The sequence below is a fragment of the Pezoporus flaviventris genome, unplaced genomic scaffold (assembly GCF_033815535.1).
Source record: "Pezoporus flaviventris isolate CSIRO_AGI_PZ_B2104156 unplaced genomic scaffold, CSIRO_AGI_Pfla_v1 ptg000037l, whole genome shotgun sequence".
Taxonomy (NCBI): Eukaryota; Metazoa; Chordata; class Aves; order Psittaciformes; family Psittacidae; genus Pezoporus; species Pezoporus flaviventris.
The window spans coordinates 19,116,298-19,134,174 of NW_026892585.1; the positions used below are offsets into that span (position 1 = coordinate 19,116,298).

The 17,877-nt window shown below is 39.7% G+C and overlaps 1 protein-coding gene across 3 annotated transcripts in view; it reads left to right on the top strand.

The window, feature by feature from the left end:
- Window positions 1-17,877, top strand: part of KCNH8 (potassium voltage-gated channel subfamily H member 8) — a 202,712-nt gene that overhangs the window by 22,876 nt on the left and 161,959 nt on the right. The window contains exon 2 of one of the 3 annotated variants that reach the window (XM_061464918.1): window positions 3,169-3,282. In XM_061464918.1, the coding sequence (XP_061320902.1) occupies window positions 3,207-3,282 (76 nt within the window). In that variant the 5' untranslated portion in view covers window positions 3,169-3,206. Of the gene's footprint in view, window positions 1-3,039; window positions 3,283-17,877 lie in introns of those variants that run through there. The other 2 variants (XM_061464919.1, XM_061464917.1) reach the window with 2 other exon arrangements.

The following is a 17,877-nucleotide window of genomic DNA, read 5'->3' on the forward strand; positions in this document are numbered from 1 at the left end:
AAATGCTGCTCTTTGCATATGCTCCGTGCAAAACTCTGTCCATGCCCTCATTTCTAGATAACAAGCAATGCCTAAAAAGATTATACAGTGCCTCAAACTGTAATGTGCTATGTTAAGTGCCCAAGTAGCTGTAGGTAAGTGGGAGGAAACGTATGGCTGAGATTATATTTTATATACTGTTGAGTAATTTGAAGCAACAAATCTTATTTTCTTAGTACCTCAAGTCTAAACTGCAAGCCCCTAAATTTCATTTGCAACGTACATGCCAATGGCAGCCTGAACTGTAGCAGCAGTGTTATTAGCCATTAATTTCCCTGCTCTGGTAATGTCTTCCTATGATTTTATTCTCTTATATTTTGAATTCAGTTAAATGTTCCAGGGTAAACAGTCAGCAATATGGAAATATGTAGATTCCCTACTTGGTGTTTTGTTAAAAGCTTAAGAAATAATTTTCCCAGACTTGACTACAAACTTTCAGCTCCTTCATCTCCTTCTATAATACTCTCATCTGTTTTGTCTCTGCTTTTCTGAACTTCTTGTTCTCAGCTTACTGAAATTTTAACCTGCTAAATTTGTCTTTTTTTAAACTACTCCAGACTTAAGTCTTCTCTGCTGTGTAACTCTCTGAAGTTAAGTGCCAGTCTGTATTAAGGAGGATTACTTTTATGAGTAAAAGTTTGTAGAATGTGCCAAAGCTTTCACTGTTGCTGCTATCACCTCCCCTTGACCAGCAGTGGATATATTTCAATAACTAATTTGTGTTCAACACTATGAACGTGAAACGTGCCACCTAGCTTCTCTGGTAACCATCTATCCTTTCTGGGGTGTGTATCTGCATAATTTTTGAGTGATCCACCCAAGTTCTTAGGCCTTATTTGAATATTTTCTGTCTCATGGTTGTTAAAGAAGTCCATGGACTCTTAATAAAACTTTACAATTACTGAGGCCATTATATCGTAATCATCAAAAAAGCATCATGTTTACAGCTCAGACTTTGTGTTGTGTGTGAGGAAGTATGGTGTTAAACCCTTATGGGCTGGCAGAACTATTAGATGGCGATTTGACTCCCTTGGATGTATTTTTTCCATTTTGTGATGACTTTTGGTGAGTCAAAATTGAGAAATATATTTCTATCTTTAAATGTACACATTACTGTCTTCTGACTGCCTGCAGTAAGATTGAGAATATATTCCTTTCTCTTCCCTGTATCCCTACTTGCATGGCAATTGGGACAGGTCATGGAAAAGAATGCAAGCCAAAACACAAGCATAGCACACTATCTACAACACATGAGCCCCTTGGCAGATTTTGAAGATTCAGATTTACCTCAGCCTCTGCTGCTGAGCGCTTTGACAGAAGTGAAAATCTGGTTGTGCTCTTCTGGATTTTGCAAGTATTGAAATAGGGTTTCCTTTGTTTCACATGTAGGGACATGTTGTAGCCTCAAACCTAACTAGGAGTGTGATACCTGCCAGTGAGACTAAATGGAAAGCTATCAAGAGAAATTAATTTTGAGCTTTGTATTTTTCACCTGAAATTAATGCCTCAGTTTTATTGCTAGTACATTTTAAAAGTACTGGAGTTGAACAGGCTCCACACAGCATCAAGCCTGTCGGTTCAAGGAGCATCTGGAGGACTCTTAGTCGTATGACTTAGGTAGCCCTGTGAAAAGCAGGTAATTGTACTCAAGGATCCTTATAAGTCCCTTCCAACTTAAGATATTCTGTGATTCTGTGTGAGAATAACTTTGAAAAAGAAAATTGGCAATTGTTGGCATTCAGTATTAAAAATTGTATGCCTTAAGGAAAAGACTAATGATTCCCAATGAAGGTAAAAGCCTGCCATGAATTTGAAGTATATCGACTAAGAAACTGATAGTACTGTGAGATCTTAGAGACTTCCAAAGTAATAGTGATGGTAAGGCAGTCTCTATTTTCACGTCACTTCTGAAAACTGAGCTGGGAACTCTATATCAGCTTATTTGTACTGGCTTCCTGTACAAGAAATGGACAGGTTCATGGTCTCGGTAAAATACTGCTGTGCTTTTTGAAGCCAAGGTGGGTTGCTGTGGGTAGGCTTTTATATTGTGCTATAAAACCTATGCATAAGCATTTTCAAGGTTTAGGGATTGGATGTTTTTCCTTTTACTTCTCTCTTGTAAAGAAAGACCCTCTTTGTCCCTCCTGGAGCCTCTCTCTGTGATTCTTATCTGAAAAAGTGGGAATCAAAATACTCTACTTATCTGGAGACACAAAAAAAAAAACTAATAAATGGAAATAGCATGAAATAAAAATAACAATATTATAAAGTAGCAAGAGACCAACAGGTTTCCCCTCCATAGTGCACACTGGCTTTGCAAATTAAGGAGTGTCTTTTAGTCCTAAGAGAACATGGAGTAGTTTTGCCATTGCTGCTACAGTAAGTGAAAAGACCGTGCCATGGAGTGCTACTTGGCAGCATTTAAAAAGTCACACTACCAGCCTAAGGAAGTTAATTATCCTAATGTGGAATTTTTCAGCGAGGAATTTCTAAAAGATTATTAAGGAAACACAAGTTGAACAGTTCTATCCCTTAAATAAACAGCCTGAATGTGCAAATAATGCATCAGGCCACACACCTGATGAAGTGTTCTCCATGTTCTAGTCTCTCTTTAGGGGCACTTGCTATCCATGACAATAGTGTTTCCACTTTCAGCAAAGACAGATCTCATGCTTTACCCTACAGTATCGTTACTTGCAAAACAGGGTTCATGGGAGATAGTACGCCTCTAGCCTAGGAAACCTGTTACGTGCTGAAGGCCGGGCGGGTCAGGCTGGGATGGGGAGGGCCGGGCACCCCAGGGAGGCCGCTGGCTCCCGCCCCGCTCCAGCCGCAGGTAGATAAGGGTGGCCGTGCCGCAGCTCTCCAACCTACGGCAGCTCTCTGCCAGCGGCCCCCTCCCTCTTTGCTCTGTGGGAGGCGGCGGCTCCGCACCTGTGCGCGGCTCTCCGCGGCAGGGCTGGGGACTCCGTGTGTCTGGCTCTGACGAGCGGGGGGCTCCCTGCGCCGGAGGCGGCGCAGCGGCATCCCCATCCTCCTCCTCCTCCCCATCCACCCCTCCCTGCCTCCGCCTCTTTCCTCCTTTTCCCCGGGCGCCCTCTGCACTTTCTTCTCGAACCACCCTCGCAGGCAAACTTTGATGGGGAACCTCGCACAGCGCTGGAAAAATGCCGGTTATGAAGGGATTACTGGCACCCCAAAACACCTTCCTCGACACCATCGCCACCCGGTTTGACGGCACACGTGAGTCCGGGCTGGGGTAGAGGGCGTCGGCTCCGGGAGCCCGGGGAAGGGGATGCTCGGAAGACACCGTGCGTGCGGTGGGAGCCTCCTCTTTCCTCTCATCCGCCCTCAGGGGCTTTCCTTGGTACCAGAAGCCGGGAATAAGGAGGGAAAGGCGAGGGAGATCCTAGCCTCTCCCTCTCTCCTGCCTGGTTTCTCCACAGCTTTGCAGGTGAGGAAGGTGCCGGGTTCCCTCTCCTCCCTGCCCTCTGCGTGGGGCTCCGAGGGGCCGGCCTGCCTCTGGAGCCGGGATCTTCTCAGGAAAGTTGTGTGCTGGGCTGGAGCTTCCACCTCACCCCGCGCCCCTGACAGCCTACAGGCTGGAAGGAAAAGCAGGTTTCAGAGCCTCTGCAAGGCTCTGGTTTGGAGATTTATTTTCCTTTACTACCCCCCAGCCCCGCTATTAAATCTCATTCAAAGCTGGATTCCGGCAAGTCGGGCTCAGCAGCGGCAGCAGCTGTTGCGGGTGTTAGGGAGGGAGGAAGGAAGGGTCCTTCAGCGGCAGCGCTGCAGCGGCTACCCGCTGCAGGACCATGGACGGGTCCCGTCCCCACCACTGTCCTGACGGGACGGTGTGGGGACCTGCTCCGCGTTCCGCAGCGCACCGCACCGCTCCGCCCGCGGCCGCCGCCTCGGTCCCGCTCCAGCACGGCGGTGCCAAGGAGCCGGCTCCGTGCTGGAAGGTGGTATCCTCCCCACGGCCAGGGATTAGGAGTACCCTGAGTTATGTTTCTTCTTTAATGGGGCTCATGCATACTAAATAAAAGGGGATAGGGGGAACTCTCTTCCCTTTAATTCCCTTAAAACCCGCCCCAGTCGTCCAAAGTTGGTGGAAAAACAAACTCAAATTTGAGCTGCCATCAGCTTTCTCTTGACTGGAAACACTGCAGTCTAATGGGCTTGATATCTTCTTGGTTATGTATCTATCGGCATTTTCTCAGTGGCTCAGTTAGTGCATGATTAAGAGAACTGAACTGTGATTACTGGATCAGTAAGTTGTAAAACGTCAAGAAAATGATACAGACAGTGAGATAATTGCAGAGAAGCAAAAAACTGCATTGTAACTGCTCTGCTGGTCTAAGGATACATAGCTGATTACAATTCAGGGCTGTACAACTTCATTATAAAGCAATCCCTCTCAAGACTACTTAAATGTACCTCTAAATTCCTTCAAGTATGGAACTTGGTCCTTCTACCCTTTTATTTGTATAAAGCGTATGGGTGGTATTAACTGCATACTGAAGCATGCAGCTCTAGTAAGAGTCTTGGTGTTGATACCATTATTTGCCAGAAAACCATTTCTTCCCTGTTTGTGCTCAGGACCCTCCCCTTTACAATAGCTTCCTTCCAAAGGATGGAGCACACAGTTTGTAAGCTGTACACACCAACATTTGACAAATTCTGTGTCCTTCTTCAAAGATTCAATTTAAAAGCCACACTAGTGATGACATAAAAGTCTTTTATTTAATAAAACACTAGAAAAATGTCAAATCCCCATGTTCTCAACGACACCAACAGACAAGTGTGGAAGAAAGGTTATTGCTTAGCTGAATTCTATAGCTGAATTTATCCAATTTTTTAAAACCAGTGATTCTACTAACTACAAAGTCAATCGGGCCAATATTTTCCAACCCGAGAAACAAACATCAGTGTCTTACTTTGAAATGTTTAATGCTAACTACTCATCTACTTTTTCCTGGGCTGTAGTTGAAAAAGAACATACTTAGATATTTAAGTGCCTCCAGAAAATACAGCATATTATATTTTATTACAGGCAGGGAAATTTTTCTTTTTAGTCAGCATTTCAGAATTTGGTTTAAATATTAAACAGGCCTATTCTAGATGTCACCATTGTGGGATTATCAGCATGTAATATGACCTATTCCCAGAAGTTCACAGGAGAAGACTTTTTATGAGCTACATAGTCTTGTATCTAATAAAACTTTGGAGGATAGTAGTATTCTATGGAAACCTGGTAGCATGTCTTAATTTACAGAATAACATAACACCTCTTAGAGTGTTAGAATAAACCAGTGAATCAACTTGGTTATCTGAAACAGTTATGTATCCTAATCCACATCATAGCTCAATTTAAAATCTTCAGAAATAGCTCATCTGCTTTGCAACAATATAACTTTTCCTTTAAAAAAATCTAACTTTAAGTATAAAATTATTGCTTCAACTGACAAAAAAAGTTCAAGTAAATAAATACAATTTTGAAAAATGTGTATACATATCTGAGCATCAAATAGAAACATTAAAGCAAATTTTGTTTTCATTTAAATTGTCCAGGTGGTATTCCTGAGGGTGCTCAGGTGACTAAAGCTAGAAGTAATACTGATGGATAACCCTTTCAGGAATCAGTCTCATGTCTTACTAGCTTTATAGGTGATACAGTCTGTGAAAGGAATAGAACTGATACCTCGCTCTGAACCTGTGGTTCTCAAACTACGTTGTCCTCACACATCATGATATTTAAATGGTAAAATACGGTTTTCTGTCAGAGGGCTTTTTTTTTTTTTCGGTTGTTGTTTTTAACATGGTCTGTAGTTAACAGACCTCCATTCATTTTAAGCCTCTGGGAAGGATGTATTATGTTGTCATCGGTGATAGACTAATCCACCAATGCATCTTTAATCCAGAAGAGGGATAATTCTAATTCTGGGCACCAGTGCAAGAAGGGATTCCAGATAATATTAGAAATTATGCTTTGCTTTGCACAGAAGTTTTCAAAAATTAATTCATACAAGTATTTTAATTTTACTATGCAAGTATTTTTCTAATTAACAATTATAAATCACACTATGAAAAAATTGCATACTCAAAAAAAGCATATATAATAACTGATAGTTATTTCAGCTGCTTAGAATTCCCATGATAGATATTTTGTATTGCTGAATGTGTGTTACGCAGACATATTTTTTACATATGAAACCAGGGAATATATGCTAAACACAAAAAATGGTGCCTCTTACCTGTGCAGGAGATCCCAGAGATCTGCAAATTTCCAGTTACCTGTGTTGCATATGTGGAATAACAGCATTAAGGGTTTGCTTATCTGGATTTCTGAGACACAGCTCTTGGGTCTGCCTATGTGCTGTAATACCTTCACTTTCTTACAACTCTGGACTGTCTTCTGTGTTCCTGAAGGCACAGCTTAAGTGGATGTTTTTCAAATGGCTTTCCCCACTCTCCTCCCCCATAACTAAGCCGCAGGCATTCAAACACTTTTTGTCGCCCCTGTTAGCAATGTGTTTATGTAGTTATTGGGCATTCAGAAAACAAATATACACATTTTCAGATGAGTAGCTTGTAGTATAGGGGGTTTGAATGGTTGCTTAGGGGATTTGTTGGTGTGGGGTTTGTTCTTTCTTTTTTTCCTAGATTTTCAATCCAAAATATTGTGAAGTGTGAAAATATTTCAAATATAAGCTTTTAAGTACACTTTCTCATTATGAAACCAAATGTTTGAAGTGAGTTATTTCACTTCAAGTTTTTGAATGGAAAACTTCGCCTCTGTGTACAATGATCTTCCCAGATTGCAGGGTCAGATTCCTCCCCTGTTCCCCTCTGGACACTCCCCCTATAACTTTCTTTTTTGTCTCTCAAACTGGAGAGGTCTGCTAGGTTGAGTCAGTGCATTAACACTTTCTGCAACTCTGTTGTCAAATTCTGTAGCTCATTCAGGTTGAATGCTATCCTTTCTATTGTAGTAAGTGTGCTGCTTAATCACAACATGGTTCTCACAAAAACTTTGAAAGCAGAAAAGTACTTCTTGGCTACTGATGCTACTCAGCACTTCTCCCCAGACAGGCCTGAGATACTGCAGTAATGTCAGGTGTAGGGAAACAACAGCTGAGCTTCCCAGTGGAGCATGTTATTCCTCAGATGCCAGGATCAGAATGGTCTACCTCCCAGAGATAAAAGCCTGTGCCCAAAGAAGGGTGAAAGACTCAATCTATGCTAAGCATTGATCAGTGTCAGAGAGACTTCCAAGCAGTGACAGTGGAAAAGCTGATGGTCTATCAAACTTCATCTCTGAGGGAGTGGAGGTGTGGTGAAGGTGGTCTAGTTCTTTGCATAGTTATAAGTGATTCAGCAATAAGGAAATTTTCAAAGTTATATTTATCATTGGTTTTCTGATATGCAGATTATTTTTTTTTTTTTACCCTTTTGTTCATATCCTTGGATAAGTAAATAATGTGTTATTTTGAATGAGTTGCCTATTTGTCATTGCAAAAGTACACTGAACGCAGGGGGGAAATCTTGCTTATTCTCAGATCCAAGCACAAAGAGAACAAACGCTTTTCTTTCTGTAATTGTCTCAGTAAAACAGCTGTGTTGCAGCTTGCAGTAGCTCTGTCACTAAAAAAAAGGCAAATGTGATTTTGAATATAAACCAAGGGTCAAATGTTGAAATTTGTTGTGCTGTTGTTCTTCGCTGGTAGTAACAAATTAAGCAGCTATTTGAAAAATCTCTTCCTCTTCTTTGGGCACAAGTGTTGGGGTGTAAAGCCTCATAATTTAAGGTTGTTTTATTTGGGTGATCTTTGCTTTCAGCAGCTATAACAACTTCTGATTCTAACTTGAGCTGAAGTTGGACCTGAAAGACACAGAATTTGAAAGGTTCTGAAGCATCTTAGGACCACATCTCTTAATTCTTGAGTTCTAGTCCTAAAGATCCAATTCAAGGCAAAAAGTGTTCAGGTGCCATTTTTAATATTCAGTCACTGGATTATTCTTTAATGCAAAAATGTCATTACTGTATGTTTTTTTCAGAGACCATATTATTCCTAGAGAAAATACTAGCAATTCAAATTATCAGGTGGCGGTCTCTATCTTTTGTTAAACAGAAAAGTTAGAGTGACAGTCTTGCAGTGCGTCAATTAGGAAGGCTATATAATTCATTAACCACACCACTCTTAAGTTCCAGGTTAATGCTCATAAATATAAAGTTCAACTAATAACATGCATTATTATTTCAAAAGTAAACTATTTAAATTCAAGATGAGGATTTGAAATTAGAGTAGAAAAGTCATTAGAAAAGGGTTTTCTTTTTTTTCCCCAGAACTATGCAAGAATATTATCCTGAGTATTTTCTGACTGGAATTTTAAGTGAGCCTAAGAAACCGCATACTCAGTGCCATAATCAAAACAAATCTGTATATTTAAGGTGACATCTATCTGAATTAATGTATACTTTCTTAATGGATTACAGAAGAAACACTTTAGAGGGTTTCTAAATCTTAGATGATTATCAAGATTTCCACTAGAGATATTCAGTAAACCTACTCTTTTTTTTTCCTCTCCAAATGTCTAATACTACTTTCTTCTCTGATAACATTTCAATGAGTAATTTACTCTGAAAAAAGGATTTTTCTTATTGTTATTATTACATTTACACATCCAACTTCTATTTAATCTTATTTATATTTGTTTATGCAGGTAGTAATTTCATACACATTCCCAGTCTTTTTGGATGCAAAGGAAATGTGTTCAGAGTAAAAAAAAATGCCTCCATCAGTTGTAGAAGTGTAAGCAAATAGATATGCATGAATATATTACAGGAACAGGGAAGGTATGGTTTTAGAGTGCATTAACTACTGTTACTACTATTCTGATGTAATGTATTTCTGAAAGAACAGTAAGATCCAAGTATTCCATCAGCTGTAGCTTGGAAACAGTGAACACAAGCAATTGGTACAGCAGTTCTGCATTTTCATGAGCTTACTTAACCTTGCCTTGTGTTAAAGTGACCAGAAGTAAAGAGAATGTAAGGAACAATCTTCTCCCAAAGTAATGTTGTATCCTGCACACTCAATCTAAAAATAAATAAATAAAAAAAAAAGGAAAGGGTGAGGAGGAAATAAGCAAACAAAGCATTCTCAAACTGGAGGTGGAAGAGAGACTTCCTTAACAGTAAGAAAAGTCTTCTTTTGGAGTTTCTCTTGCAAAGTGCTTCTGGCTCCTTCTGTTTTCCAGGACTGATAATAGTATTCAAAGGCTTTGGAACAGGTGTGATTCTTAAAATACTAGCATATTCAACATTGATTTTGACGTTAAATACCTTCTGATCATCCCTAAATCTTAATGCTGGGCTGTCAATCGTTTCAAGAACAGTTGAAGACAATTGCATTGTGGATAAACACCTTGTCTTACCTGTTGATCTTTGCTTCAGGATTTGTTTTAAGGAATGTAGACCACTATCTTCTGATGTTGCAATGATTTACCCCTTTTCAAGGAAGGGTAGCTTGTTTGGTGGTGTTGGTTTTTGTTTGTTTGTGGGTTTGGGGCTCCTCTCCTCTTCACTCATCACCTATTCTTTTTTCAGTGACTGCTTAAGACTAGGCCTAGAGCTTTCCAAACTGTGAGAAAATGTAGTTGTGTCAATTGTCCCTGAGTTTTCAAGAAACACTTTTCAGCAGAACATATTTTCAAGAGTTCATGACCAGTTTAATTACTTGCTGTGAACATTTTTTCATCAGATCATATAAGCACTCTAAATTCCACTGTATTGTATCCTTAAAGCAGCATTGATTCTTTGTGAAGATCAGTGAACCCTGATGGGAACACACTTATTCTGTGTAAGGAAGAAAACAAACAAGCAGTAATGAAGATAGCCAAGAGAACTGTCCTAAAAGACTTCTGAAATGTTACCTCTTAAACGCACTGAATGAGGCAACTGGTTCTATGGCTGAGTTTGAGCCTCTTTGAGAAATTAGGAAAAATATTGAAAGTAAAAGTCAAACAATGCCATTACCGTCTCTGTTTTTCACAGACTTCTGTAATGGCAAATGGCAACATGCAAAGCCTTTGACAAAATGAAAGAAAATAAAGCCAAATGTAAATTTTTGTCCTGACTCTACTTTCAGTGAAGTCAATAGGAAATATCTTCCTGTTACAATCAAAGTTTTGGCTTCAGTGAGAACAGAAGTGTTCAGGTACAACTTTTACCATGGTATTATAGAATTGTGCAAATCCCCTGGGTGACCCGGGGAATTACAGACCAGTCAGTCTCACTTCCGTGCCTGGCAGATTCTCCTGGAAGGCATGCTAAGGCACATGAAGAACAACAAGGTGCTTGGTGACAGCCAGCATGGCTTCACTAAGGGGAAATCCTGCCTGACCAATTTGGTGGCCTTCTATGATGGAGCTACGGAACTGATGGACAGGGGTAGAGCAGTTGATGTCATCTACCTTGACTTGTGCAAAGCGTTCGTCACTGTCCCACACAACATCCTTGTCTCTAAATTGGAGAGACATCAATTTGATGGATGGACCACTCGGTGGATAAAGAACTGGCTGGAGGGCCGCACACAAAGAGTTGTGGTCAATGGCTCAATGTCCGGCTGGAGACCAGTAAAGAGTGGTGTCCCTCAGGGATCGGTGTCGGGACTGGTCTTGTTCAACATCTTTGTCGCTGACATGGACAGTGGGATTGAGTGCACCCTCAGCAAGTTTGCTGATGACACCAAGCTGTGTGGTTCGGTTGATAGGCTGGAGGGAAGGAATGCCATCCAGAGGGACCTTGACACGCTTGTGGGGTGGGCTGATGCCAACCTCATGAAGTTTAACCATGCCAAGTGCAAGGTCCTACACCTGGGTCAGAGCAATCCCAGGCACAGCTACAAGTTGGGCAGAGAAGAGATTCAGAGCAGTGCTCCGGAGAAGGACTTGGGGGTGTTGGTCGATGAGAAAATGAACATGAGCCGGCTTCAGTGTGCACTCACAGCCCAGAAAGCCAACGGTATCCTGGGCTGCATCAAAAGGAGCGTGACCAGCAGGTCAAAGGAGGTGATCCTGCCCTTCTGCTCTTGTGAGACCTCACCTGGAGTATTGTGTGCAGTTCTGGTGTCCTCAACATAAAAAGGACATGGAACTGTTGGAACAAGTCCAGAGGAGGGCCACAAGGTTGATCAGGGGACTGGAGCTCCTCCCGTATGAAGACAGGCTGAGAAGTTGGGGCTATTCAGCCTGGAGAAGAGAAGGCTGCGTGGAGACCTCATAGCAGCCTTCCAGTATCTGAAGGGGGCCTATAGGGATGCTGGAGAGGGACTCTTCATTAGGGACTGTAGTGGTAGGACAAGGGGTAATGGGTTAAAACTTAAACAGGGGAAGTTTAGATTGGATATAAGGAGGAAGTTCTTTACTGTAAGGGTGGTGAGGTACCAGAATGGGTTGCCCAAGGAGGCTGTGAAAGCTCCTTCTCTGGTGGTGTTCAAGGTCGGGTTGGACAGAGCCTGGGGTGAGATGGTTTAGTGTGAGGTGTCCCTGCCCATGGCAGGGGGGTTGGAACTTGATGATCTTAAGGTCCTTTCCAACCCTAACTATTCTATGATTCTATGATTCTATGATCCCAGCCATAGCTTTTAGATTTTTTGCAACTAAAGTATGTCTCTTTCTTAGAGTGGCTATAGATGTATCTCACTGAGCTCACTGAAATTGTATCACTGTTTAGGTAAATGAATAAGGTGTCTGGCTGAAGATGTGAATGAACTTTCCAAATTATACCATAGCTTTTCCTGTTTTTTCTAGTAAAGACGGTCTGAAAACATTCATACACTAAGTAGAATAGTTTTGCCTTAGTACCAAGCACAAAATGGGAATACAAAATATTAGGTTCTTGTTGCAGGAAATATGAATTTATATACTTGAATTTATATATTTTTAAGAGGAAAATATGAAGTATCAGGGAATAATCACCTTTAGAACTAACAGTATTTGAAAAATAATTAAAAGAAGGTAATGCAATTTTTAATGAAGAAAATTATTCATAGATCCAACAAGTAAGAAAAAAAAAAGAAGAAACATTTGTTGTCACAAAATTTTTTTCTCCTTTTTTATTTTTTTATTAGTTCAGTAATGAAAATCAAAACACATCCATGCATTGAGCCTGGATTAGGCCTTTCTTGTTTTAAAAGAAGAAATGAAAGAAACTCTGACACAATATAACTTGAATTTTCTTTAAAAAAGACATTTAATCTATCATTTAATTCTACTATAAATAAAAAAATAATGCAAGAAATCTTATATATAGTAAAGGATTTTAATGCAAATATTTAGATGTACTTCAAAACTGCCTACATCTACCCAAAAGTAAGATTATAGAAAGTTGTAATTGTTCCCTTTCAAAGAGAAAACTGCTTCCAGTGTGCCAGCACTGAATTCGTTTTTTCTCTAGGCATTACATATGACTGCTCTGAGTCGAGGTCTCAACTTCTAGGATTTTTAAGAGTTGAAATTTGCCAGGTTATTTTGCCTTTCCCTCAGTTTGAACCTATAGAAATACAGAAATGTTCATTTGGTCAGCATGGCCCTGAAAGCCATTGTTACAGCTCTTTTTGGTGCCCTTTCCTTTTTTGCCTTCCAACTCCCTCAGCAGCTCGTAATGACACGTGACTAGACATTTAATTCCAAATGTATGAAAGAGAACTCTAAGCTGGTAATTTTGTCATTTATTTGGTCTTTAGAAGGAGACAAACAGCTTGATTTCTCCCTCTCCACCCTAAATGTCAGATTTGTCCTGTGATAAGAAGAGTATGTTTTTGCATAAATTGTGCCTTTTCTCTTCTCACATTTTTGAATTAACAATTATAAATGTCATGGGAATACTGTATTGTTTTAAAGGAGAATATTTTTGTGGGAAAAATAAACCTTTTTATGGAGGATCAAAGAGATTTGTAGGTAAAAGTTTCAATGAATCAATAAAAATCACAGTATAGCAACACCAGGTTGGTTTTTTTTTTTATTTATGATCACAGTGATTTAATCTGTCTTTCTTTTGAATATATGCATTAAGTTTGTGAGATAAGACATTCATTGCATTTTCTAAATTGAATTGTTTCTTTATTGAGTTGAAAGATCCTGAGGTTAGGAGTTTGGACTTCACATTTTCTCTTTTCCACTTCTGGAATCAGTGGGAAGAAGCACACACCTCATGAAACCTGTAGTTATAGCACCAGGTTTTAGGCACTTAAATAATTAAAATTTCAATGTAGAAAAGTATAGTTAATAAATACTAATGGAAGAGATTGAGCCACACATTTGCCAAGAATAAGGAAAATAAACAGGATCTGTTTTTCGGAGGAAAATATACAGCTATAGGTTGTGTCTGTTTCAGTGCTGTAGTAATTGGGTGACAGCATGGGAGGGAAAAGGCAAGAGAACAGTGCAGTTAGGCGCTGTGTCTCCCTGGCTATTCAGTGTTGCTGTAAATTGATGTTTGTGATTTAAAACCGTACTCTGCTTTCAATGGCCCTGTTTGAAGCAGAGCTGTGCACAATACGACCAAGTTTTTTCCTTAGCCATGCTCAGGATCTGCTTCTGCTTTGAAAACAGGAAGCTGGATGTGTTAGACATCCTGAATCTCTTTATTACCTTTTTGTATTTTTACAGGAATATTTCACAGAATCATAGAATAGTTAGGTTTGGAAAGGACCTTAAGATCATCAAGTTCCAACCCCCTGCTATGGGCAGGGACACCTCCCACTAAACCATGTCACCTAAGGCTCTGTCCAACCTGGCCTTGAACACCACCAGCGACAGAGCATTCACAGCTTCCTTGGGCAATCCATTCCAGTGCCCCACTACTCTCACAGTAAAGAACTTTTTCTTTGTATCTAACCTGAACTTCCCCTGTTTTTTAAGTTTGAGCCCTTTACCCTTTGTCCTATCATTGTAGTCCCTAATGAAGAGTCTCCCCCCAATATATTTACCCCAGAATTTTTACCTAATCTTTTTCAAGTAAACTTAAATGAGGCTTTTAGAATTCATAGGGAATTCTAAAATCAGAGTGTCTCTGCCGATACTGCCTTGTAGTGTATGCATCTGACAGTGTAAGAGCACAGCACTTACTGATCTGTTGCTATCAGGTTCTTGCCAGGAACTAAGCAAACAGTGGCTCTTACATTGTACTATTTTGAGTCCTCCTGTAAGGAAAAGTGTGCTAGGCTTGGTTACCTCACATCAGTTGTGTGAATTCAGTGGAGTGCAGTATATTTATAGCATGAAGGTGTTGTCTCCTAACCTTTTTGATGCTCAGAAGTAGATAAAATTGATTGCTCATATTTAATTAATATGCATAGTAATTCTTCTAATGAAAGGATTTTTCTAAGGTGAACTTAATGAGAGAGAATCTCTGTAATGGTGTTTCTTAGTTTGATAGTTGCTGCTTTTCTAGCTATTAAAGTTTAACATATTGCTGTGCAGAACACAGTGGTTCTATTTCAATTGTTTTAACTCTCAAAGTATTGTAGCACTTTATAGCCCTTGAATGTTTTGGTGTTCATTTATCATGGTTAATTCATGGTTTCCAGGGAGTCTGTGTATCATAGAATCACAGATGGTTAGGGTTGGAACAGACCTGAAGATCATACCCTTCTAACCCCCCTGCCATGTGCAGGCATGCTTCACGCTAGACCATATTACCCAAGGCTCTGACCAACCCTGCCTTGAACACAGCCAGGGATGGAGCATTTACCACTTCTTTGGGCAACCCACTCCAGTGCCTCACCACTCTCACATTAAAGAACTTCTTCCTTATATCTAACCTGAACTTCCCCTGTGTAAGTTTGAACCTATCACCCCTTGTCTTGTTGCTACAGTTGCTGATGAGCAGTCCCTCTCCAGCATCCTTCTAGGCCCCCTTCAGATGGCACAGTAAACTAAGTATCATAGCAGAATAGTCTGTCTTGAAAGCTGGTGCTTCCTGGTGGATTTTCAGGCTTGGCAAGCAAAGTCTATGGCAGTACCACACTTCAGTGAGTGGTGTGATGGTTCGGCTGTGAAAAAAAATTTAAGAAAATGAGTCTTTGTTTTTTGACAGACCTCACAAGTATCCTTTTTGGTACATAAGACAATGCCATATTGGGCCATATGACATGGAATATCTCTCAGGCTGAGGACACAAAGTGGGAGATATCTCCAGCTGGTCTCAGTCCAACTGCATGGCATACTGTTCCGCTGCAGAAAAGCACCAATGCCTCTTTTGTTCCAGCAACCTATGTGCCAGATTAGTATGTGACTTGCAGATCAAATATCAGCGTTGTCAGCTACATATACAAGAAAGACAGGAAAGGGTCTGAAGTACAGTAATAAGTGATATTCAGGCCTTTGGGAGGGGATTATGAGGCAAGAGTGGAGACATATTCTCTAGATTATGAAGAAGATAAAATAATCCCCAGAAACAAAATAAGTTTTATCCATATAAATTATATTTCTCTCTGCCAGTTCTGCTACTTCACAATAAGGAATATATCTTTATTGCTGCTAAATTCCCAGTACTTCCCAGATTAAGTCATACTTTCAGTTATAATTAAGCATAGGCTATTATTGCAGAAAACAAAAAACAAACTCCTGTGGTTCTGAACCAAAACATTTCTTTTCAGTTTTATTTATCTGAAATATTGGATCAATTATGTGATTTTATCAGGTTTTAACATTAAAGTGATTTTCAGAAGCCTTTTGTATTTTGTCACTCCAGAAAGGTCAGAATGATCAAAATAGTTTTGGGATCTTTAGTAGCATCTAAGTAGTTCAGTTAAAGTAGTTCACTCAATTATAGTGATAGAGGACTTGATGATTGAAACAGAAGAGAAATAGAGACGTTAGAAGAATGAGGGATGTATCTTATTTCCACAAGTGCAGACTACTACTGGAATTACAGTTATGAGATTTCCACACCTAAAAGCCATCCATGCACTTCATCCATCCCATTCTTGTCATGAAAAGGATGTATGTCCTACCTTAATTCTTCCTGTAAGATAGCTACTTTACGAAAATAGGTTGTACACGAGAAGTGTTTCTATCCTTACTCTGTGTTTCAAAAATTACTCTTATAAAAAGATAGCCTAACAGGACCAGGCTAACAGTAAATGTTAAACTTAGAGGATTTTTCATGACAAGGGATTTGTAACAACCTACTTTATAGTGAAACAGCATGTCTATAAAGAGGAATTCTATCTTTAGTTGCAATGTGTATCTTTCACAGCATTAATGCTTAGTCAACATTACAAAAGCTTTTCATATACATGCTGTTTTAAAGGACCAGGAAAGTTCCAAAAAGTTTGTTTGATAATGCAGATTTCAGACCAAAAATTAAAAGAAAATGACTTTAAAAATAAAAGATAATCCAAAGCTATAAGAACTCAAACAAGCCTAAAGTCAATAAAAATATCGCAGTAATTATTTTTTACATTTTATCACATTGGCATGTTACTTCATATCTTTGGGATTGCTATGTTGTGTTCTAGCCACTTTGTGAAGCATCAAGAATATGTGGTCATCAGTCAACAGTGGATTTGACTGGTATTGGGTATTGGCTCAATTTTCTGAGGCACAGCTGCATTTGCTTTCAGTCTACTGAAAACAAAACATAACTACTATGAATACTTTAATATTTCATGGTGTGTCATCATGTGTTATAAATCATCAAGACCAGAGCTTCCTAGCTCTTTAGCCATATGCACTTATTTCATTTGTTTCTTCAAGTACGTGTGTTTTGCTGTTCCTTCTCCTCGGACTAGCACCAGCAGCACAACCTGCCTTTCACCACAGAGCAGTTCTTGACTCAGATCAATTGGTAAATTTTTTTGCTACGTATGAGAGCTGACCTTAAAATGTAGGGAAGTTCAGTTGCTTCCTTGTTTACCAGGCTGTTTTAAGTAAGACTTTTTATTTCTATGAATAATACGTTGATTTTATAGGTGTCTCATGGGAATTGCAGTGCTAGCCCAAGTTCTTCTCTGTAACTGGAACATAGAATCAATGAGAAATTTGAATCTTTAGAGCTTAACCCTAAACTGATCCCCTTTAATAATGGGTGATCATGATATTAAATCAGAGAAGCATCTAGAAAGTTTCTGTATATAATTCTCTATTATTTTTCTTTTTATTTTTCTTAATTTCACAAAGTGGTGAAATTTTAGAATTTATTGATGTATTGGATACAAAAAAATCTCTTCAGCTCTTGCAAATATGTGAAAGGGGAACACGTGATTTTGTGTGCCAAGGAGGAAGCCTTGTTTCTTCTTGCAGTTCAGTTCCTATATGGATTTTCTGAAATCCAGTAAGGTCAAGCTGACACTGAAGCTTTGTGAAAACAGGACATGAATGATTTCTCTCCTGGCTATTTTATGAAGCTCATAATATCTCGGCAGCCTTTAGATCTCTTCTATAGTCTTTTCTCCTGTTAAGTGTTGCTAAAAACAGGAAGAGGGTTTTGTGTCGACAAGGGAAAAGATGGGGAGGAATCAGATGTGCGTGGGGAACACATTCACTTACGTTCTGTTTGCTTTATTACAGAAAGCAGCAACAGATTAAAACTTGCTTGAGAGATTCAGCAAGCACAGGCAATCCACAACAGTTGAAGAACACCACTTTGTAACACTGAAATAGACACAGAACTGACTGCACTGATGCTTTTGAAAAGATGCTCAGACATCTTTGCCTTCAGTCTCTTAAAAGAAAGGCTTGATGTAAGATTCTGAACATACTGTTGTGAGGGAAGAAATTAATCAGCTGAAACGTGAGAATATGTAGAGGAGTCATATAGGCTAG